The sequence below is a fragment of the Monodelphis domestica genome, chromosome 5 (genome assembly GCF_027887165.1).
Source record: "Monodelphis domestica isolate mMonDom1 chromosome 5, mMonDom1.pri, whole genome shotgun sequence".
Taxonomy (NCBI): Eukaryota; Metazoa; Chordata; class Mammalia; order Didelphimorphia; family Didelphidae; genus Monodelphis; species Monodelphis domestica.
Window position 1 is genome coordinate 250,646,348 of NC_077231.1, and position 24,430 is coordinate 250,670,777.

The 24,430-nt window shown below is 32.3% G+C and overlaps 1 protein-coding gene across 25 annotated transcripts in view; it reads left to right on the plus strand.

Moving 5' to 3' along the window:
- The window catches only part of PARD3 (par-3 family cell polarity regulator), a 730,632-nt gene that overhangs the window by 371,314 nt on the left and 334,888 nt on the right, over positions 1–24,430 (plus strand). For 20 of the 25 annotated variants that reach the window (XM_001374556.5, XM_016426310.2, XM_007504743.3 and 17 more), the window contains one exon: positions 9,888–10,019. The exons of the other annotated variants lie outside the window; for them this stretch is intronic. In XM_001374556.5, coding sequence (XP_001374593.3) covers positions 9,888–10,019 — 132 coding nt within the window. The remainder of the gene's footprint in view (positions 1–9,887; positions 10,020–24,430) is intronic. 25 annotated transcript variants of the gene reach the window in all.

Below are 24,430 nucleotides of genomic sequence, written 5' to 3' on the forward strand. Positions count from 1 at the left end.
GGTCCAGCTTTCTAGGCACATTTCTAGGCACCATAACTGATCACGTCAACCAATAGTACATACCAACTTATGAAATGACACACAGATGGCCTGATTCTCTTATTGTGACACACTAAGGTGAGGTTTTCACCTTGTGATGCATAGCAATAGGAAACTCTATTGTAATTCTCCCTGTGCACCTGTGTGTAAGAGGAGGTTTCAGAATGAATACTGATTTCTGGCAGGTTCAGTACCCCTGAGCCTCTCACTAATCTAAAAGTAATTCCTTGATCTACAAGTCACTGAACACATATAATAAAGAGGGTAAATGGGAAGGAAACAAGTTTTACTTTAAAGCTCTCAAGACAAAAATGACTTTTCAAAAGTATGTAAAACCCCTTGAACATTACCCTATAAAAAAGTGATAAAAAACCAAGCCCTAAACCTTAGGAAATGTTTTTGTACCTACAATTATCAATGTAAAGAAGACTTGCCTGCATAAACATTTCTCTGCATTTCTCTTTGATTATAGCACTAAATCCACAACATTAAGCTCTCTTTACAAACAAAAAAGAATTTTATTATGGTCAAAAGATCAAATTGATGAAACACTAGCAAGACAGCCTTGCTGATGGAAATCTGTAATTCATTACTATTATCCCATAAAACCTCATTCTTTACTAAGATAAATATTAATGGTGCTGGTTACTGTCATTAAAGTTCCACTAAATCTCATTTTATTAGAACATTGACTAGCTCTCCTTAGGGAGAATAATTTTTTAGTCATTGTTTTCCAAGACTTGAGTGAACATTTGGATTTTCTCCTCATTGTGGCATTAGTATTCTTTCTAAGTCAAGGAAAGATATGCACACATACATACATGAAGACATGTATGTATATATGTATTTTTTGTGTATATATTTTATATTATTAATATAGTTGTTTTTATTCAGTCATTTCAGTCATGACTAATGGATCTCATTTGGTATTTTCTTGACAAAGACACTGATGGGGTTTGCTGTTTCCTTACATGGCTCATTTTATAGATGATGAAACTGAGGGCAAACAAGATTAAGTCACACATAGAAAGTATCTGAGGCCAGATTTGAATCTGGTAGATGAGTCTTCCTGACTCCAGACCCAGAACTCTATCCATTTCACTACTTAGCTCTTATGTGCATTTATGCATGTATGAATGAATCTATAGTCACACATTTCTTTATATATATAATATATGTATATATATATATTTATAAATGAATATACACATATACAGACTCCCCTATCTACCCTCACCAGGCAATTTTTTTCTTGATGATTAAATCTTTGGACTAATAGGCTTTCACAAAATAACTATTCCATCTTTAAAGGCAAATTTTCGACCAGGACCAAATTTATCTGGAAATTTTAGGGAACATATAAAACATAGCTGTGCTTAATGTTTCTGGCTAATAAGACTAAGGAACAGTGAAACGATTAGAGATCAGTACTTAGACCATCATGGAACAGGAAGAATGTTTAATAACACATGTTGAGGGTTTAATGTCATTTTATAGAACAGTTATAGAATTGATGTTTTAAAACTTGAGTTTATGGACCACTTTTCCATCAGACAGCTCTGTGAATGAGTGCAAAAGCATCATTATCTCCATTTTAGAGGAGACAAGAAATCTCTAGCTCAGAATGGTTCAAGGACTTCCATAGTAGTTGCTTTGTGATTCTTGAGAATTGAAGGTGGGGTTTTGAAACCTGATCTTCTGATTCCTTTGCTCTTTTTCCTAAATGCCTAGCTCAGTCATGGAACTTTGATTCGTGCTATAAGTTCTCTAATTGTCATTTTTGTGTCTGAGACTTTTAAAAACTACTTTTCTTGTTTTTAATAGTAGAGTCTTTCCTTTGTTGATTTTCCCCAATTATCTGCACATAACTGTTTGCATGCTGTCTCTTGCATTGGAGTATGAGCATGTTAAAGGCAGGAACTTTTTTTTTTTGGTTCTTTTCTTTGAATGCCCAACTCTTAGCACAGTCCCTGTCTTATAACTGTGTGATTCCTTGTTCACTGACTGCTTCCTGACTGTCTTAAAACTCTCTTCTATTGCTCATTACAGACAGAATGGCATAAAATAGGGTTGAGGAGAAGGAGTTGGAATTAGGGAGATGATGTTTGAGCAGCATATTTTTGCCACAGAATTAAAGGAATGAGTGCCTATATGACTTCATGGGAGTATGTGAGCATTTAAGTATCTGTGGATTATTCATTATTTTGGATTATCTGTGATGATTCCCTCTCTCTCCTGGTATAAATAATCTAGAGCTGGTAACATTTTGAGAATTTGGTGAGTTGCAGAGGAAATTTGCCAAATTGGTTGTCAGAAAATTATGCTATTCAGGGATCTGTCAGTATGACTTTTTAGTCCTTTGCATTGATAGTTTTTATTTTAACTCTTGAAGGGTAATCTTGTAGTCAGTTAAAAATACTTAATGTCAATTTTTTAATAAAAATATTTGTTGGTACCTTTGACTTCTCTATCACTCATATTTCCTAGTATATTTCTTACTCCATGCCTAGAGAGTAGTCTCATCACCAAATATAAAAAGGAGAGACAGAAACAATTGAGCAAAACCAAACAACATATTGAAAATATTCGACCTTATATGCCTAAAGGCAAATCCTTTAACTTTTCTCCCTATCTTTGCAAAGAAGTGAGGGGGAGGTTTCTTTTAAATTCCTTCTTTGTGACCTAGCTTAGTAATTACAATTTTATAACATTTTAATTTTATTTGTTCTAAAGGACCATTTTCATGTAAGCCTGTTAGAGGTGATTTTAATGTAAGAAAAATTAATTCTTTTTTCTTTAGTGAAGGCATTAGCATAATTCTTTCCAAAATAGGAAATTAAATGGATAGCATGTGGGGGAAAAGCTTTAGGAAAACCAAGATACCTTAGAATAATTGATATTTCTTATTTTTAGTCCAGATATGTGACCTAAGTATGAACTTTATAGAGACATCAAGCCTATTATATATTTATTTGTTTTTGTTCGTTCATTCATTCATTCATTCATTCATTCATTCATTCAATTATTTAAAACCCTTGCCTTCTGTCTTAGAATCAGTATTGTACATAGGTTCTAAGGCAGAAGAGTGGTAAGGGGTTGGCAATGGGTGTCAATTGACTTGGCCAGGGTCACACAACTAGGAAGCCTATTATTTAGACTGCTATAGTGTTGTTCTTTTAGTATTAATATCTACATATTTCTAAATTAACTTGAAAAATGATATGCTCATCATTCTGGACTTCAATAATTGTTTTGCTTGGTCATGTTAGCCCTGTGATTATAATGTATTACTGATTATGTAATATGGAATTGCTGAGTTTGGACACTATTTGTTTAACATGATTGAGAGAAAATATAACTGCCTTTTGGCTCTTTTTTCCTTTTTTTTTCTGAACTGATAGTGACTCTTTAGACTTGCTTCATTCATTGAACTTTAGTAGTGTTCATTTTTAAAAAAAAACTTCTAATCAAAGTAAGTAATAAGTCAGTTTCCATTATACTGTCTAAATTTTGAAAAAATAATTGAATGAAAATGACCTGTTAGTCCTATTCCGTGCAGTCATTTAATTGGTAAGTATCTGTTACACACCTACTGTGTGTATACTGTATAAGACCTTCAGAACAATAGGTTGGAACCCAGTGGAATTCAATATTAGTTAATAATGAAGGTATTCTTTATTTTATTATATTTAATAATGAAGGTATTCTTTATTCTTTATTTTATTCTTATCTTTTGGGCTTACAAAAATGGCTTGAAATTAATCTATTCGAAACTGTATGTCCATGATAAATGATGATTTATGTAGCATGTTGGATAATATTTAAACTACTTGGTTAGTTTTATTGTTTGTGCTCCCCTCCCTCCAATGAATAGATTGTTGGATTGTTGTTGTTGTTGTTTTTTTTAAAGGTTGCCTGGAAAACTTCTAGTTATCATTTGAAAGTCATTAGTATTTAAGTGTCTTGAACTTGATTCTTCCCTTTTTAGTAGGCTCAAAGTTGAAGGATAAGGTAGGGATAGCAGAAAGTGCTTTGATTTGACAATCAGTAATGGATATCTAAAATAGTCTACCTGGAAAAACATATTTTCTGGTTGTCTTAAATCTGATCAGTTTTATTATTTGAAATATTTTCAAGGTCACGCTCTAGGTATTTGAAGATGGTTAAACTATAATATTTCCTTACAGAAGCTAAAGCCAGACTTGAGAGATAGGAAAGTGATGTAATATAGGATATAGTACTTCATTGAATCAGTAATGTAATTTTGGTTTGTTTTTGAAGACTTCTGTTTAGTGTGCAGATGGATTTTTCTGTATGTGTATGTGAGCCATAGTTATCAATTTAAACCCACTCTTTCAGAATAGACTGAAATATTAATCAGCTTCACTGGGGATTTTTCTAGAACAAAAATGAACATAGAAATTGAAAATTGAAAATAAAAATCTTTTCTATGAGTTTCTATTGATCATTAAAGTTAAAAAAATTTAATTCTTATATTCTAACGATATAGACATGTAAACAAGTAGAATATACAAGATGTAGTAAATAACATTTATCAACCAGGTAAATACTCTATGTTCCCATAATTTAATCATACCCTTTATGTCTAAATGATATAACCATTTTGATCTTTTCTTGGTATAGGCTATGTTGTGTGATATTGTTCTATATCTAGGTTCTGCCATATTGTTGCCCTAGTTTTCCCAATGGTTTATATCAAACAGTGAGTTGGTATCCTAAAAGCTTGGCTCTTAGGGTTTATCAAATGCTAGATTGCTAAGGTCATTTACTCCTAATTTATAACATTGATTCATTAGTTTAAATAGTTTTTTATTAGCTTGATTGGTATGACACTGCATAAGTAAATTAATTTAGGTAGAATTGCCATTATTATTATGTTAGCTTAGCCTACCCCTGAGTAATTTATGTTTTTCCTATTGTTTAGATCTAACTTTATTTGTGTGATAAGTATTTTGTGTGTTCATGTAATTCCTGTTTTTGTTTTGACAAATAGATTCCAAAGTATTTTATATTGTCTACAGTTATTTTAAGTGGAATATCTCTGTATCTTGCTGCTGGATTTTAATGCTAGTGATTTAAGTGTGTTTATTTTGTATCCTTCAACTTTGCTAAAGTTATTTCATTTTTTTAAGTTGATTCTTTATGATTCTTTAAGTATACCATCTTATCATACACCAAGATTGATAGTTTCATTTCCTCATTGACTACTTTTATTCCTTTAATTTCTTTTTATTATTGCTAAATCCAGCATTTCTAATGCAGTATTAAATAATAGTGGTGTTAATGGGCATCCTTGATTCACCTCTGATCATATTGAGAAGGCTTTTAACTTATCGCCAATGCAGAAGATACTTGCTGATGGTTTTTGATAGATAGTACTTACCATTTAATGAAAGATACATTTATTTCCTATGCTTTCTAATGTTTTTTAACAGGAAATAGTGTTGTATTTTGTTGAAGGTTTGTGTTTTCTTTTCTTTTCTTTTTTTTTTTTTTTGCATTTTGATATAATGATGTAATTTCTGTTAGTTATTTATAAGATCAAATATACTGATGCCTTTCTGGTATAAATCCCACCTGCTAATAGTGAATGATCTTTGTGGTATATTGCTGTAGTTTCTTTGCTAGCATTTTATTTAAGATTTTGCATTGACATTCATTAAGGAAATTGGTTTGTAATCTTTCTCTGTTTCTGTTCCTCCTTGCTTAGTTATCAGCACCATATATGTGTCATAAAAAAGAATTTAGTAGTACTCCTTTGCCTATTTTGCCCAATACTGTATATGGTATTAACATTAATTCTTCTTTAAATGATTAATAGAATTCACTTGTGAATCCATATGGCCCTGGGGCTTTTTCCTTCAGAAGTTCAGTGATGGCTTGTTCAATTTCTTTTTCTGAGATAGGATTATTTAAGTATTCTCTTTCCTTGTTTGCTAATCTGGGTAATTTATATTTTTTATAAATATTTATCCATTTCACCTAGTTTTCATCTGGTTTGGTCGGTGCTTTCATATCTATTATCTCATTTCTTTCTTTTACCAACCTTATGAGGAAAGTAACTAAAGTATTATTATTTCCATTTTAATGAGAACAACAAAATTTAAAAAACAACTTTTCTGAGACCAGTGATTACTAAGTCATTGCAGAGCTGAGTTAAATTGGGTCTATGTCTGTCTGTCTGTCTGTCTAGCCATCTATCAATTTCACCTATGTCCATATCCATATTTATGTTATTCATCCCTCTTTCCATCTATATGTACCGGTCTGTTAAAATGCATTAATTTCTTTTTATTTTAAAATTTGATTTTTAATTCTCCCTCCATGGTTACATGGTTCTTGTTGTCTCCCTCCTCTATTCTCCCCCCTCCCAGAGTTGATAAGCAATTTCACTGGGTTATACATGTATTATCTCTCAAATCTTAGTTCCATATTATTCATTTTATAATAATCTTTTAAAACTAAAACCTCAAATCATATACCCATATAAATAATTGATAAATCACATGTTTTCTTCTGGATTTCTACTCCCATAGTTCTTTCTCTAGAGGGGGATAGCATTCTTTCTCATAAATCCCTCAAGATTGTCCTGGATCATTGCATTGCTTTTAGTAAAAAAGTCAATTTCATTTGTTTGTCCCACATGTTTCAGTTGTTGTCTATAATGTTCTCCTAATTCTGCTTATTTCACTCTGCATCAGTCCATGGAGGTCTTTACAGTTCTTATAGAAATCAAGCAGTTCATCATTCTTTAGCACAATAGTATTCCATCACTATCATATACCACAATTTGTTCAGTTGTTCCCCAATCAAGGGACATCCCCTCATTTTCAGCTTTTTTGCCACCATAAAAAGTACCATTATAAATATTTTTGTAACAACAGAACATTTCCCATTTTTTATTATTTCTTTGGGATACAAACCTAGTAGTGGTATTGCTGGATAAAAGGACATGCATTCTTTTAAAGCCCTTTCAGCATAATTCCAAATAGTCGTCCAGCATAATTGGATCAATTCACAACTCCACCAGCAAAAAAATGCATTAGTTTCAAAAGCTGTATTAGTTTCAACCTAAGCTTTACCTCATTCCTACACCTCTGATCATACCTCACAGCTTATGAATTTAGAAAAAATCATTAAGTGCTTAATATGTTCTAAATTCTGAGGATATAAACAGATAAGTAAAGGGAATACCTATGTCCATGGAAATTGCTTTCTAATAGGAAAAACAATATACATGATGGTTCAGGCTGGGGCAATATAATCTTGAAAGGGATGGTGATGGGGGCTATAAGGGAGTAATTTGACACTCCCTAGTCAAAATTGATTTGATTATGGTTCGTAGTTCCAAAACCTGGAGTAAGGGAAAGCAAAAAAGAAAATGAACTGATTTAGCAGTTGGGAGGGGCTAGCAGGGTTTTATAAGCAGGTTTTATAGGAGATTAGAGAGATAGGAGTAAAGTCAAGCATGACTAAGACTTTCTTGAAATAATATTCCAATATATACATCATGCACCTCAGTCTACTACCTATCTAGTAAGAGAAGGCAAAACATTCCATCATCAGTGTTTCCTCGGCAAGACTGGTCATTACAATGACTTGAGTTTTGATTTTTTTTCGGTGCTTTTTGCATTATATTTTTTCCATTCATCACATTTTAGCAGTTAACATTGGACATTATGAATATTGTTGTACCAGGGTTTCTCATGCTTTGTCCTGTCTTCACTCTTCAATATCATGTTCTTTCCTATGAGCAAGAGAGTGCTAGTAGGTCTTAAATTACTCTAGTCTCTAGAGTTAGAGAAGAAAGTAAAACAAATTTGGTTAAGAATATGATAATTACTGCCATTGAGGGGGGACCCAGCTTCTTGAACTGAGTTCTGTTGTTGTTTTATCTTTAGCTGCATAATATAATATATGCTCCTGGAAAAAATGATTATTCTCCAAGACATTAATCTTAAAGACTTGACAAAATTTTATCCTATCAGTAGCCATTTATGTCTCTATCATGAATAAATTCTTCCATACTTTGAGTCCATTTTTATTTCCCTCTTATGTATTTTAGGTGTTAGTTTCACAAAACTGTAAGTGTACATATAGAAGCAAGAGAACAAAACTTATAGCCAGCAGTTGTACTTATACTCAGCTTTCTTTCTTACTAGTACTTTGACTATTGATAAATCATTTAAGCTTCTGAGCCCAGTTTCCTCATCTATTGAATATGGATTGCAACAATTACACTATCTTCTTCATAAACATGTTTAATCATAGATTGCAAAGTGGTGTTTTGGTGTTTTATAATCTGCCTGTTCAGTTTAAACACACTACTATACAAATTCTTACCACATAAAATTTTTTTTTGCCTTTGAAGTTTTTGTTTATATAGTTCAAAATTGATATTTAAAATTCTATGACTTCTAACAAGGATATGGGCAATAATTTCCCAATAATGAGTCTCTCAGTGAGGTTCTTCCAAGTGGGATATTTTAAAGAGAGTGGCTTTGTCTTGTACACTGCAGAAAACATTCAGACTGGGTGATGCTGCCTTTATAGTATCCCTTGTTTTAATTTCATTCTGAATAAGGGAAATTAGCTTTCAGAGTTTAATATTCAATATGAGTCCTGATTCTAGCAAATTTAGATTTATTGTTTTTTATTGGGGTCATAATATATAAATTTTCTTATATGTAGAAACACTTAATGACAATTAAATAGTTTTCTACAGAATGCTACATCTCATCATCTAAATTAGTTCCTCTGTTAAAGAAGACACAATGAGTATTTCTCAAAATGTGCTGCTCATATATATGTCTAGAAAAAATATAAACATGCCTACAAATTCCTCAGGGTCTAATTATGGTTCTGAAATTGAAAACAAAATCATAGCTTTAGACCTTGAAGGAACCTTCTAAATCATTAAGTTAAATGCCTTCATTTTACCATTGAGAAAGCTGTGACCCCAAGAGTTTAAGTGACTTGTCAATAATCTCATAGACAGTACAGGCAAAAAGAAATTATAATCAATAAGAAAAATTAGGGAGAGTATTTTAAAGAATAATTCTGCTAACAATTTGTTTCTTTTGTTTGTAGGTATTTTCATAGAAACTATGAAGGATAGGATTGAGAAAAATGTCTTTCTTTATTTTAGGAAGAATTTAATATCTATTTAGTTTGATTAATTTCACAGCTTGATGATGCAATGGTTTGAGTGCCAGGCCCGGTGTCAGGAAGACTCAACTTCCTGAGTTCTAATCTAGTTTCAGATATTTACTAGCTATGTTACTCTGGACAAATTATTTAATCCTGTTTACCTCAGTTTCCTTATCTGTAAAATGAGCTGGAGAAAGAATTGACAAATCACCCAATTATCTTTGCCAAGAAAACACAAAGTGGTTTCTTGAAGAGTTGAATACTACAGAAATAAGGAAAAAATTAATCATTGGGTATATATATCTAATAATGTATACCAGTGTGTACAGCCATTTGGCTATTTGTTGTTGTTGTTGTTGTTGTTGTTGTTGTTGTTGTTGTTGTAGACACCTTCTTATGGTTCTGAAGTTTTTTAACTAGAAAATAGTATCATGTGTAGGTAGGTTCTTAAGATCTTCTAATAGCAAATTAAGACCAAATGGATTTGAAACATTGAAATAACATAGAAGATATGATTTCTTGCTCAACTATTTTGTTTAATCTTTAATTCTATTTTGTATTTGTGGATTTTTGTATGTGCATTAGTAGAAACAAAATAAAAGAAACAAAAACCAGTTGTACTGTTAATTTACAAGACCTGGTTATTACAAGACACCTTTTTGTTTCTTTTGGAATAGAAAGATGAAAACTACCGAAGCCTCCCACGGGATACTAGTAACTGGAATAACCAGTTTCAGAGAGATAATGCTCGCTCATCATTGAGTGCCAGTCATCCCATGGTGGACAAGTGGCTGGAAAGGCAAGAACAGGTAATAAATGTTGTTATAGGTGTGTAAATCTACACAAATACAAACTGTTATATTTATCTAATATGTTACTAGTTTGATAATTTATTCCATATCTTTCAGAAACATCTTCTAATCTTTCAATTTTCCTTGGTGGTACCAAAAAATTTGATTGTCAAAGAAACAAACTTTATGTAAGAATTTGTTCTCAGCATGTAATATTTCAATTGGGTAGATAAATTCCTGAGAGGAACTATCTCAGAGATTTTGATTTCTCACCAGCTTAACTTTCTTTTGTATGGTGGGCAGTGGTGATTATTAAATGGAATTAGGTTCCTCTGGTATTCACAAGGCATAGACAACTGCTTGATATTATCATTAAAAAAGGAATGTGATGTTTTCTAATACCTGCCATTCGGACCTAATGTCTTATTTCTGAAGTATGAGATTAACTTTTTGAAATTATTCTTGATTTTAATGAGGAGGCAGAGTTTTCTTTGGGCTTGTAAATCACAATTAGAGAATATGAAAATATTGAATTTATAATATCAGGGTGTCTTCTTTTATTATTTAGTAAATTCTATTATTAAAGAGAATACAATTACTGGTTGGGTTCCCTTTAAAAGAAACTTCTGGCTGATACACATACTGGAATTATTCTTGAATTTCAATTTGTGATTAGGATAGTGAAAAGTAAAGGTCGTTTTCCTGTTTTACCTTGCCCTGTGACTATAAGATATACTATTTCCTTTCCTAGTGTTATTATTAATGATAATTAAGTAAAAGGAAAAGTTTTCTTTTTTTAAAAAAGATTATATTGTCACTACTATTTAATTTTTGTTCTGTTGTATTTTCTTTGTACAAATGAACTAACTGCATGGCAGTAAGTTGCTATAAAAAGGGCAAAGTTTGTAAGTTATGGTTCAAAGTTGTAATATTATAGAAAACTAGATTTTTACCCAATTGAAATATTTAATTTATCATGAGTTTTCAAATGGAATATTTTTCAGAATAATAATACTTATAAGTTTTTAAAAAGAGAACTATCTCTCAACAGTTCCAAAATTTAGACAGAGAAAGAAAACTACAGAGCAAACTCCTTAATGAACATTGATGCAAAAATCTTAAATAAAATACTAGTAAAAAGATTCCAACAAGTCATCACAAGGATTATTCACTATGATTGGGTGTGATTTATGCCAGGAATGCAAGGATGGTTTAATATTAGGAAAACCATCCATATAATTGACCATTTCGACAACCAAACCAGTAGAAGTTACATGATTATCTCAATAGATGCAGAAAAAAGCCTTTACAAAAATACATCCATTCCTATTGAAAACACTAGAAAGTATAGGAACAGAAGGACCATTCCTCAAAATAATAAACAGTATATATCTAAAATCATCTGCAAGTATCATCTGCAATGGGAACAAGTTAGAAGCCTTCCCAATAAAATCAGAGGTGAAGCCAGGATGCCCATTGTCACCTTTTTTATTTAACATTGTACTAGAAATTCTAGCTTTAGCAATTAAAGAAGAAAAAGAAATGAAAGTGATTAAGGTAGGCAATGAGGAGACTGAACTATCACTCTTTGCAGATGACATAAGAATCCTACAGAATCAAATAAAAAGCTAGCGGAAATAATTAACAACTTTAGCAAAGTTGCAGGATAAGAAATAAACTCACACAAATCATCAGCATTTCTGTAGATTTCCAATAAAATTCTACAGCAAGAATTAGAAAAATTCCATTTAAAATCACTCTAGACAATATAAAATATTTAGGAACCTATTTGCTGAGACAAACACAGGAATAATATGGAAACTACTACAAAACACTTTCAACACAATTAAAATTAGATCTAAATAATTGGAAAAACATTAATTGCTCATGGGTAGGATGAGCTAATATAATAAAAATTACAATCCTACCCAAATTAATTTACTTTTTCCATCCCATACCTATCAAAACTACCAAGAAACTTTTTTTTATTGAATTAGAAAAAGTATAACAAAGTTCATCTGGAAGAACAAAAGATCAAGGATATCAAGGGAAATAATGAAAAAAATGTTGCTGACTTTAAATGATCATTCTATTGTAAATATTAATAACATGGAAATATGTTTTAAACAATGTTACGTGTAAAACCCAGTGGAATTGCTCCTTGACTCCAGGCGGTGGGAGCGAAAGAACATGAATCATGCAACCATGGAAAAATATTCTAAATTAATTAGATGAAAAGTTAAAAATAAAAAAAAGTTCAAAAATTAAAAAAAAACATTATATTCAATTATCTTTTGAAATTTTTGATTAATATAGTTTGCGTTTATTATTTGGTCATTAACTGAACCAGGTACTTCCTAAACCAAAGGAGCTAAATTAGGGCTTCATACTAAGAAAACCTTTCAAAAATGCTATGTCCCCTTGTCTTTGTTGTTTTTTAAGTGATTTTCTCTGTACTTTTTTCAAGATACATTTTCCTTTAGTTAAAGAAATGTATACTCACACCATGTCACATAGTATTTAAATTATATTAGGTGATTGATTCCAAAACCTTAAAACTTAGATCTGTTAGTATTTTAAAAAAAGATTCTCATCATTAAATTTAATGCTAATGAACCTATGTATACCTGGAAGAGAGGGAACTTTTGGTTATTTCAGGCCATTGCAATTAATTAGACTGAAAACTCTTTAATAGGGCATGAGCAGCGGAAGGAAACTCATAACAAGTGAAGGCCTGCAGAGAAGCAGAGCACTTCTGTATGTTTAGGGGAACGGGTGTGTGTGTGTGTGTGTGGGGGGTTGGTAGGTAGGTATACTGATTATCACCTTCCATTTTGACAAATAGTTAATTTTTTATTTTCCTCTCCTTTATGATCTCTTGTATAATATTTAAATATGAGAGAAAAAAATTTATTTGGGATATTCCTCATCATGTTCCTGGAAAAAGTTTTTTCATCCTGTATAATTTTTTTCAAGGCAAAACTGAAAGTCTTTTCTTCATCTTTGTGCCATTGAGATGGAAGGGTGTAATGGACTCCAAGACATTACATGCTTTCTGTGTTTGTGGTTCCCCTGCACCCCTCTATTTCCTATTAGAGTGCTTGTTTCTCTTCTTGAATAAAATGACTATATCATATGCCATTATTATCAATAGGAATAAACACTGGGGCTGAAAAGGACAATACACTTCTAAACAGGAAAGATTATGTTAGGTCCAGGTCTAAGCTCAAGGTATCTTATTCTTTGTGGAGACCTGAAGTTGAAAGTCAGGTTCAATCTTCTGTCTTTCAGAATCCTGGCCAGTAATTTTCATTCTTGTAACAAAAGACAGCCTTTGAACTTGGTCAGATATCTGGTGGTTTATGAAGGGTTGATGCCATGTAGTCACTTGGAGAAAGTCCAACATAAGTGTTAAAAAATGCATTTTTGTAATACTTCCCTTCCTGCCTTCTTTTCTTTTTCCTTCTTTCATTCTGTCTTTGTTCTTTGTTCTATGGAATTTAGTTGACATTGGATGTTACTGAATATATTTGTGACTACAATCAGGTGATTTTCCTTCAAACCTAGTTCACTGGACATCTTTGAAAATGTTTTCAGCTGTCAATCCTACCTCTCCTCCAAGTAAAATAGCAAGGCTCCCTGAGGGTTGCTGAGCATCCTCAAAGAAGCTAGACTAAACGACTTGTCCAAGATAAAAATTATAGTGGTGGAAAAATATGGATGAAATTGATTCTAGGAACTAAGAAATAACAAAAATTCTGACAATTTTTGGTATGTTTGAATCTCTTTGGGGATTTGAATTACATTTAATGATTCCCACACACTCGGCTAAGGGTTGGACCATACATCATTTATTATTAGTTGATAATAGAGCATAAGCAGACTATGTTTATATACCTCTGAAACTTTATTGTGTGTTAAAACCAACTAATGAATCCCACAGAAAGAGGAGGTAGCAAATTTATAATACCACATTAGAGGAATTTAGTACTAGAAAGAGGAGGAACCTTTAGGGGAGTCTGGGATGTCTAAGAGAATAAATGTTAAGTTAATTGGGAGCCTGCCCTTTTCATTACCTCCTGTATGGTATCAGACTCTGTGCTCAATTAGGAGGAAGACTACAAGAGATGAAAGGTTTTTCTCCCCTTTTCTTTCTTTTGAGGCACATTATAAGAGGAATTATTGCTCTGACCAGTACAGAAAATCCCTCTTTTCAGTTTGGGTCCTTCCTGGCAAAAATTCATTCTAATTGGCAAATGATGCGATAGAAGTTAAACTGTGAAAATAATGACCATCAAGTCTGGACTTCCCATAATAAATATGACATTGCTTCCACTTCTACTTGCACTTATCTTGGTCTAAAGCATGATTTTGTTAGGTGGAAAAAAAATTACTTAGGAAAAAAATAGTTGTTCATTTCAACTTTTATAATTTCCTAGTCATAAAGCTGAAATGTAACTTTTTTTTTGCATGATAAACTCTATTTATTCTACAGATTAAAATAAATAAAATTGCTCTTGAAACTTATAATTGTACATTTGAGAAGACAGATCTGGTAGTTTTTCTTAGATGAGATTTTTTTTATCACTTGGTAGGTAGTTGAAATAATTAATTGACTTGGATAAGATAAAGCCTCTTATTTCTTTCATTAGACGAAAGATAGAGATATTAATGGTAAATTAAGGTAAATAATTATTTCATTTAATTAATAAATCATATGATTTGCTATGCACTGATAAAAATTCTGAAGGTATATAACATGCTTACCTATCATTTCCCTCCTCCTTTTTCTTTCAAGTTTCATAACTATTCCTGAAACCCCATAACTAGTCTTTTTAAAGATGAGGTAACAGGGTTTTGTGACACCTTTGTCTTGAGGTTGTCTTCCTTTCTGCATAATTTCTCCTCATTTTCCTTTCTTGGATCTTAATCTGGTTTATTTCTTTAGCTCTGGTCATTCTTCAAGGCTCTGTCCTGGGTTCTCTATTCTTTTCCTTTTATTCCAGTTTTGTCAAATCCAAATAAAGACATATTTCTAGAAGTGGTATTTTAACAGAGAAAACCAAACCAGAGGAAAACCAAATGTTATATTGTATTTTTAATGTTTTCTCAAACATTTCCCATTCATACTTTATTCTGGTTCAATCTCCACTCTCAAGTTTTGTGAACAGTCAATTTTTTTCCTTGGCGATCTCATGGATTTAACTATCATCTCCATGCAGATGATTCTCAGAGCTATTTGTTTTGTTCTTACTTGTCTCTATTTCTCAAATCTCACATCACCAACTGCTTATTGAATATCTAAAACTAGATATCCCATAGAAATTTGAAAGTCATTATGTCCAAAATTGAGTTCACTATCTTTCCCTCCAAATCTTTACTTCTTCCCAACTTCCCTTTAATAGTTCAGAATACTGTTATCCTCCCAGTCATCCAGGATTACAACTTGGGTTAAATTTTGACTTATTACTATCTCAAAGTTCTATTGATTTTACCTTATCTCTCATATGTGGTCACTGCTTTCCTCTGATGATTACCACCATAGTTGAGCCCCTCATCATTCACTCCTGGATTACTTCAGTAGCATGGATGGTTCATTTCCTTGAACCAAGTTTCTCACCACACCAATCTCACCTGTCAAATTGATCTTCCTGAACTTCAAGTCTTATTCTGTTACCCTCCTATTCGTGAAATTTCAGTGGCTCCCTATCACTGCCAGGATCAAATATACAATGCCTTTTTGGTTTTCAAAGCCCTTCATAGCCTTTACCCTTTATATCTTTCCAGGCTCCTTACAAACCTTTCCTTTCTTCACCTACTCTGCTCTCTGGTAATATCAGGGTCTTTGCTGTTTTTCTCACTAGAGACTTCATCTCCTAACTCCATGCATTTTCATTTATGTCTTTCATGCTCAGTATGCTCTCCTTCATTTTCTCTCTCTGGGCTCTCTCTCTTCTTTCAAGTTGCAGGAAAAATTCTACCTTCTACTGGGAGCCTTTTTCTAATTCCTCTTAATTCTAGGGCTTTCCTTCTATTGATTGTCTCCAATTCATCCTGTCCATATCTTGTTTGTATATAGTAGTTTGCATGTTTTCTTCTCTCATTAGAATGCGAACTCCTCGAGAGCATGAATTTCATTTTCTATTTTATTTTATTTATTTATTTTATTTTTATTTGTTTTATATTTATTCATTCTTTGTATTTCCAAGACACACAGTAGGAGTTCAGTAAATGATTTTAAACTTGTCTTGGGTTTATTGGCTGATGAGCAGAAGAATGATAAGGTATTCTCTGTCCAATTGAAGGCACTTTTCCATGATACTATATATACTTCAACTATGTGTACTTATTTTATGTTCTTTATTTGGGAAAAAATATTAGGCTAAGAACTATAAGTCTTCAGCAAAAACTTGGTAAAAATGACTAGAATCCTGCCTCCTGTGGTTTCTACATTGAAGATTCAAAGTCCCATGCCAGTTCTAAAACCTTAGCAGTTTAAAGATTTGTTTTGCCAAGCACAAGTTTGTTGATGTGATGAAGCTGTTTAAATGATATTGAGATGAATCATGGCATAGGCATATTAAAATTCAATTTAATACAAATTCTAAAGGATGGTGCACCATAATGTTCAGTGGATTTGTCGTCAGTCAAGATCAAATTATTGACATTCTAGTGCATGGAAAAAAAATGTTTAAGCCTTAGACTGTTTACATCTATAATAAGTGATGAAAATCTGATGAAGCCTTCAGATCACATATCTTCTCTATTAAAAAAAATCCCACTGGAGATGAAAAGATTAAATCCATAAATGATGTTTCTTATGTTAATTTGGTAGTATGAAGATGCCTAACTGAAACCTTAGAGCAACATACAAAATTGAGTCTTGTAGCCCAGAATATTACAAAACATATACTGAGTCATTCAAGTATTTAGTTTCTTATACCAACATTTCCCTGCTTTCTCTCTCATCTAACAGAATTTTATCTGTTTTTTAAAAACCCAACTCAAATATCCTCTACTCTAAAAAAGTCTTTGATTATTCATCAGACACTTTGTTTTGCAACACTCTAAAGTAATTATATGTTCTCCACCTTAACCAAATTTATAAGTGGTTTCTAGTCTTGGAGTGATCTCCAAGTCCATTTCTCTACTGATCACTTTGATGATAGGTTAACACAGAAGCAACCCGTTACCTTAGAAATCTGTCTATGTCCCTTGGGACATTATGAGAATTGAACACTGAACTTCTGTGTAACTGGTATTCAAAAATTAGAGTCCTTGATATGAAAGGAATAAAAACACAAGGTTTTTCCTGGAGCTGATTAACTTTAGAGATAGACTCTTCAAATTCCCATCCTTTTTTAACTGATTTTAACTTTATTGCTTCTTTGATCTATGGAATAAAGTTTGAATGCAGCAGGACATTGAGTTAGAAAATTTACTAAGTGAAAGATTTTTGGTGGTTGTGTATATTAACCTCCGTGGAGAATCATTTAGAGTTCCTGATTTTTCCATCTCTGTAAGTGGAATCATTAGACTTGAACATTGTAAACTCCAGCATCTTTTTCTGTAGTGATCTTGTACTCTCTATTTTTTGTTGAAGATTGATTTTCATTTTAGCTCATGTTGTGGTGTCAGTAAATTTTAAAATAAAGACATGTATTGTTGAGTTGTACATTTAAATATGAGTGCAATGGGGAGACATGCATTATATAATGTTTTCTTCCACTCCTAATTGTTCAGATCTTTCATCTGCTTTTGAAGGTTCACTCTTTCCATATGTCTCATACGCATAAGAGATAAGAGATGGGACTAGAGGTCTTAAAAAAAATCTTCATAAAAAGAGTTGAATGTGAGTTTTTGGTCTCCAGTCTTCTGTTTTCACTAATAATTGAATAGAGTCTGGGGACAGAGATTGTGTCATTCATAAAGCATGTTACATTTTTCAACATCTTATACAGATTGGCGTTATGCTTAAAAAAAAAAACTCTAAAGTTTTTGCTTGATTTTTTAAAAAATCACTCTTAAAGAGTTCTATTGTGTTCTCTCTTTGGTGTTAAGGAATTCGGCCCCAAATTTCAAATTGTATACACAAAGGCCTCTTTGTACTTGTTAATATTCTCTGTTAATTATATAAATGTGCGGGCAAATGTATTGCTTCTTCTTGGTCTTTTCCTTTCTTCTGGGATTCAGAAGGCATTAAAATTTGTTTTTTCCTAATAGCTCAACAAATTAGCAACAATTAAATTTCTTGTAATGGATGTGTAGTTTCATTAAAATGAGCACTTAGCTCACATTTTAAAAAATTCAAGTCAATAAATTTTATAAGGGTAAATGACATGAGTTAAGAGCCATGAATTCTTCTCTCAGCTTTGCCACTAATTAGCTGTGTAGTCATGGATAAGCCATTTAATATCTCTACCCCAATTTCTATATCTATAAAAAGAGGGGATTTCTTTTTTTTTAATTTTCACTAATTTCTCAAGTTCCCTCTCATTTTTTATTTGTCATATTCTACATAATTACTTGAATAATTTTCCAGTTACATTGATTCTTAAATTATGAGCACACTTTTACTAGCACCCGACGTCATAGGTTTGGGGTTCCATTCCCAGTTCTTCATGGTACCACTGCTATTAGCCTAGGTTAACCATTTAACCTCCTTGAACACAGAGTTCCTACTTGTAACAGGAGGGTTTGGTCTATAATGATTTCAAAGATCTCCTCCACTTCCCTAACTGTAATCCTCTTTATTGCCTAATTTGGACCCTAATGAAGCATTTTAACTCTGTCTTGCACAGAAACCATCAATGGGCTCCCCATAAATAAAACTTAAACTGTAATTTTGGTATTTCAAGCCCTTTCTTTATAGTTTGATTTCAGCCCATTTTTTCTGACTGATCTAGGAACCCCAAACACATTCAAGAAGCCATTCCTAACTCCTCCTATGTGAGTACCATCTGCTGATTTGTGTGTATTTACACACTCGTGCATGTGATCATATGTGTACATATATACACACATTTATTAAAAAATGTTATATTCCTGTTAGTATGCTTCTTGAGGGCTAAGAGCAGCAGAAACTGATCTTAAACTTCCTGTGGCTGATGCAAGCCCAGTAGATCCTTAATAACTGCTTGTTTTGATCAGTTGATTAGATTTTAAATTCTCTTTGATATTTGGATTATGTATGAAACTTGTAATACATATCTGTAGAGAATTAACTTACTATATAATAGGACCTTTAAAACCATCATGTAGGGGCATCTAGGGAGCACAGTGGACCCCTAACCTGACCTGTAGTTGGGAGGACCTGTGTTAAAATCTGACTTAAGACACTTCTTCCTGTGTGACCCTAAGGTAAGTCACTAAACCCCAAACTACTCTTATGCCCTGGCACTGATATTTACTATTAATTCCAAGGCATAAGAAAAGGTATTTTAAAAATCATTTATTTAATTTCATTCAAATATTTCAATGTCTGGAAAAGGTGTAACTCTGTTATGTCTTCCCCTTTATATACCTTTTGTGCACTTTAATGTACTAATAATTTTTGTCTTGATTGTCACTTCTTTCCATGGATTTTTGGTATAATATAACTATATTTCCTGCCTTTGTTCTCTTTAGTGACATTTCTAGCTGCTCTATGAACATAACCTGGACTATCTTGACAAGTGTGGTGGCTCTATATGGTCTTTAATGATAAAACAGTTTTTATAACAATCTTCACAGATCCCCACTCCCCCAATCTATTAATATGAAACTGAGATTATTAATTTTTTTGTGTCTATGATCTTACTTTCAGTAGTTTGTAAGTCCCTTTGAAAAGAAAGTGATAGTTATTTAGTATATAATTTTTCAAATAAAAAGTTTTCTTTTACATATATTTATATAGCTAGATGGTATATATCTTATATTTTAATGTTATATGTTAATATATACATATATATTAATCTACAATGGCTCAAATATAATAGGTCCCCTTCTCCTTTGAGTGGAAGGACAGAGAGATCTGTACTTGCATTGGAAACTCTTCTAGATTTGTACCCTTCAGAGAGTTTCCTTCAGCTCTGAGAACTGAAGTGACTTTCCCATAATCACATACTTGGTCTATGTCAGGGATAGAACTTGAACCTGGGTCTGTGACTCTGAGGCTTGTCCTCTAAACACTTAGACCCATCCTGCTTCTCTATAAGAAAGCACTTAATAAATGTTCATTAAATCATGGTTGAAATGTTTATTCTTTTTGAGAAACTATAATGTATAATCATGTTGGTGTTCCACATAGTTGTCCGTGAGCAGCATAAATTATATGCTCAAATGTGCAGGTTAACCGGAGGTAAATCAATAAGCCAGAAGCTATCAAAGCTAAGAGCAAGACCATTTGTATAGTAAAGCAAATTATCTTAACAGTCATATAGTCATTGTACCTTTGAGTCACTATCACATTATTAAAGGACAGCTTAGCACTCAGTGTTAGTATTGGAAAATGATGCATTAGTTAGAGATGGAGAAGAAAGCTACATAAAGAAAACACTTCAAATCTGGTTAAAATAAGGGTTACATTTGGGGAAAAATAAAAACTTGATCAATGTTATTTGTAGAGAATCCTTTCTCCAGTTCCAAGTGCTATTTATGTGTTAATTATTTCCTACCTTTCTCACAAAATGTCTTATGACTGAATATATATTTAGAGTTTTTAGTAAGGGAATGATCAATTTATATTCTCATCCACTGATTGTATGAAATAATTTTTGCTGTACCATAATTGGTAACAACATCAATGACAATATCAAAAGAAGCTTTATTTGAAAGGTTCATTTTGTAGAAGTGATTAGAAGAAGAATTCAAGATGTGTAATCTATGTATGGAGTTTAATATCAGAAACTAAGCAATCCCCTGTGACTGGCATATGCTTCCTCCTTGCTCTGCATCAAGAGACTATGGATGGACTCTTCCTAGGACTTGGAATCCCTTGTTTATTTTAAAGGGCTCTTTAATATTAACTTAAATGAAGCTGCTGTGATTCCTCTGGATGCTAGTGTTTCCCCTCCCCAAATTATTTATTTTACATATGCTCTCATAGTTACATGTTGTTTTCCTTCATTCAGTGGAAACTCCATGAAGGCAGAGATTCTTTTTTACTTTTTTGGTCTTTATATCCCTAGCCCTTAGCACAGTTTATAGCACATAAGTAAATAATAAAAGCTTTTCAATCAAGTGACCTAGTAATAAGAAAACAACTTAGAGGTCTCTAGATTATTTTAGAATTTGTTACTCTAAAATATTTTCAACCGTATCGACCATTTATAGTATTCTGGTCCTCATTTGTAGAGAAAGTAATGGAATGCAACATTAAGATGGGCTATATAACTTCTACAAAATTGCCATTTTTTATTATTTTTTTCTCCAGAAAATCAAACATGTAATGACTTCAGATTTTTCTCATACTCACCATTTATAGTCTGTGCTTCAATGTGAAATATCTTCTCAGAATATTCTGCATTCCTTTAGTATGATGTCAAAAGATGTTGATAGAGTTACAATTGCTGTGTAACTCCATTGACCTTCTTTATCCCCTCCCCTTTGATGACAGCCTTCAAATGGAGATTAAATGACCATTTATCAGGATATCATTGGGGGACTCTTGTTTTAAGCTGGGGCTGGATTATATACTCTCTAAAGTTCCTTATAATTCTATGATGTTCTGATATAGAAAAACAAAATTTAAGAATGATGATATTTTGGAAAGTTCACTTTCAAAGGTTAATCACTTTTTTCATGGAAATTATTATGCTTCTTATTTGTTGAGCCATCTTTTATAGCTGCTGTTTGGTTTTGTGGAGTTCTGAGGTCTTTGTTTATATTACTGTGAAAATAAACCATTCTTTCGACTCTTTAGGGGCTTCAAGAAGAGTTCATTGCCGTCATATGTTATCACACATTGGCATCTATTTTCTTTCCCTTTGGAAGTAAATTTAATTCCATAATGGAAAAACAGACCTTGTGTATTCACATATTCAGTACATCAAATTGTAAATAAAATAAGGGTTTTTTTAAAAGCCATTTCCTTTACCAAATTGCATTTAGTTAAATCTTGAGTAGTTATGAATATTTCATATAAGTGGGTAATTGAAACTCATAAAAATTATTTTGTGAACCTAATTATTTCTGAATAAACATATTCTTAAAACTATTTGCAAAGTGGACAGATATAATGTGCTGATTTAGGGGAATAATGGTAAAGTTCCTTTGTTCCTTTATGAAAAGGATAACCCTTCTTGTTGTAGGGTTTGTGGTCCCTTGCCTACCTCTGTCATTATTGGTAATGGAACTCTTGGGTATCACTTGTACAGTGTTGCCTAACTAGAATTTGTAGATCTCTTATTTTCTATCATAAGACAAAACAAAGCTATTGTTCATCTCCTTAGTTGATCCTCAACCAACCTTCTACTTACCAGTGGAACCAATCCAATTAAATATTTTTGTGAAGCATTTTTAGGCTGACCTACTTTATAAGCATTGTTTCAGGCTGAAGGATGTGAATATGAAGGAATGATACTCCCATGCCCATAATAGCTTCAATTGTATTTTTCTTGTGCTTCCTAATCTCAGAGAAGTTTAGCCTACTCTGAAGTGATATAAACTGCTTTCCATTCCTTCCCTTTTTTTTTTTGCCCACTTCCCTCATGCACTTAAAATTTTCTTTTTGCCCCAACACCTAAATGGAAGAAAGCTAAAACAGGATGGTTACAATTGGAGGTTGAAGAGAAATACAAATTTCACTTCTATTCTCCTTCATGTCAGAACTTGCATATAATATATTTCCAATTTCAAAAACTCTCTGTCCCACCCCCACCTCATTTAAAATTACTATTGTGCCAAGACAAAGATGAAGTGAAACACATTAGTAAAATTAAAACTTGCCTGAAGTCTCTTGGCACTCAATATAGTTAATGAATATAGATTTGACCAGAGTAAGAGCATTTATTTCTTGAATTTTAACAAGTAGCCTTCTTGAATTTGTCTTTGCAAAAAGCAAATAGATATATTTTATATAAGCCAAAAATAAGTATTTCAAAGGCTGTTAGGAAGCATTAATCTTGCTTCTTCTAGTGCTATAAATAAGGCTAGCTGTACTTTAGTAGTTTCAAATTTACATAATATATGTCCTCTGTATTTTCATTATAAACTGCAAGTGTTGATATGGTACTTAAGAATTAGAATTAAATTATGAAATTTCATATATTTTTAACAATACCCTGAATGTTCTTATTTTGGGTTCACATTTCTTTTGAGTATAGGAATTATGAGTTGTAGATCAGTCACCTACACAAAATGGGCACAATTTAGCTTAATTCTTCATCCAGTTTATTAAGTGTGTTTCATTTATAGTTGTATGGCCTCAGTTGGTACTGAAAGTATAAACAACATTTTCAGTGTCATAGATATGAATGGCAGCCTGATTAAATCAAAGGATGTCTTCTCAGAATATGTATTGTATACTGTGTATGAAATGAGATTGCAGAATAGAATCCATAAAAGTTGACCATCATTTATATTTGGTGAATTAGAGGGAAGAAAGAGCCAAAGGAGACATCTTTTAAACATGGGAAACTAAAACAAAATGGTGTTAGAATCCATTTTTTAATTGATAAGTAAAGAAATATTTATTGAGGGTTTACTATTTTTGAGTCACTGTACCAAGAAGAATCAAGAACAAGGAAGACAGTCCTTGTCTTCTTGGAAATTGTATTCTAGTAGAGGAAGCTAGCATATGGTGGTCTGGCTGAGGTGCTTCAGATCAGGAATTCATAGGAATGGAGATTGATTTTTTTGGCCACTTTTTTGACACATCTCTTCCAGAAATGGTAGACTTGATTGGATGATTATTCTCAGATCTAGTAAGAGCTAAAGGAATGCAAAGGAACAGGTATGCTTAGCGACACAGCAAAATGACGGTGGAAATGACACGGTGGATCTAGGTCAATAGTAATGATAATAGGTAGAGTTCTCATGGTACTAGGGGAATTTGTCAGAAGGACAGGTTTTGTAGTAAAGATGTGTTCATTTTTGAATAAGTAGAATTTAGGGGAATAGAAGTATATCATGCCCCACCATATGTGTAATTGGAGGTCTGGGGAAAAGTGAAGGATATAAATGTATATACACACACATATGAGTTAAAGTCAAACAATTTGTAAAATACCATCATAATTCACAGATTTTTAGTCATGACTTTGCTCTTGAATCTTGAAAATCAGTACTTCTTCACATCTCCAGTTCCTCAACTTTTCAATATTACTAAAGCTAGAGGGGTTTTGGAATATTCTTTTATCTTTTGTTCACAGGCTTAAGGAGTTTTTGATTTTCACACATTAAGCTATTCTACAGAGAATTCTTTTCTAGTTTTATTTCCTATAAAATTA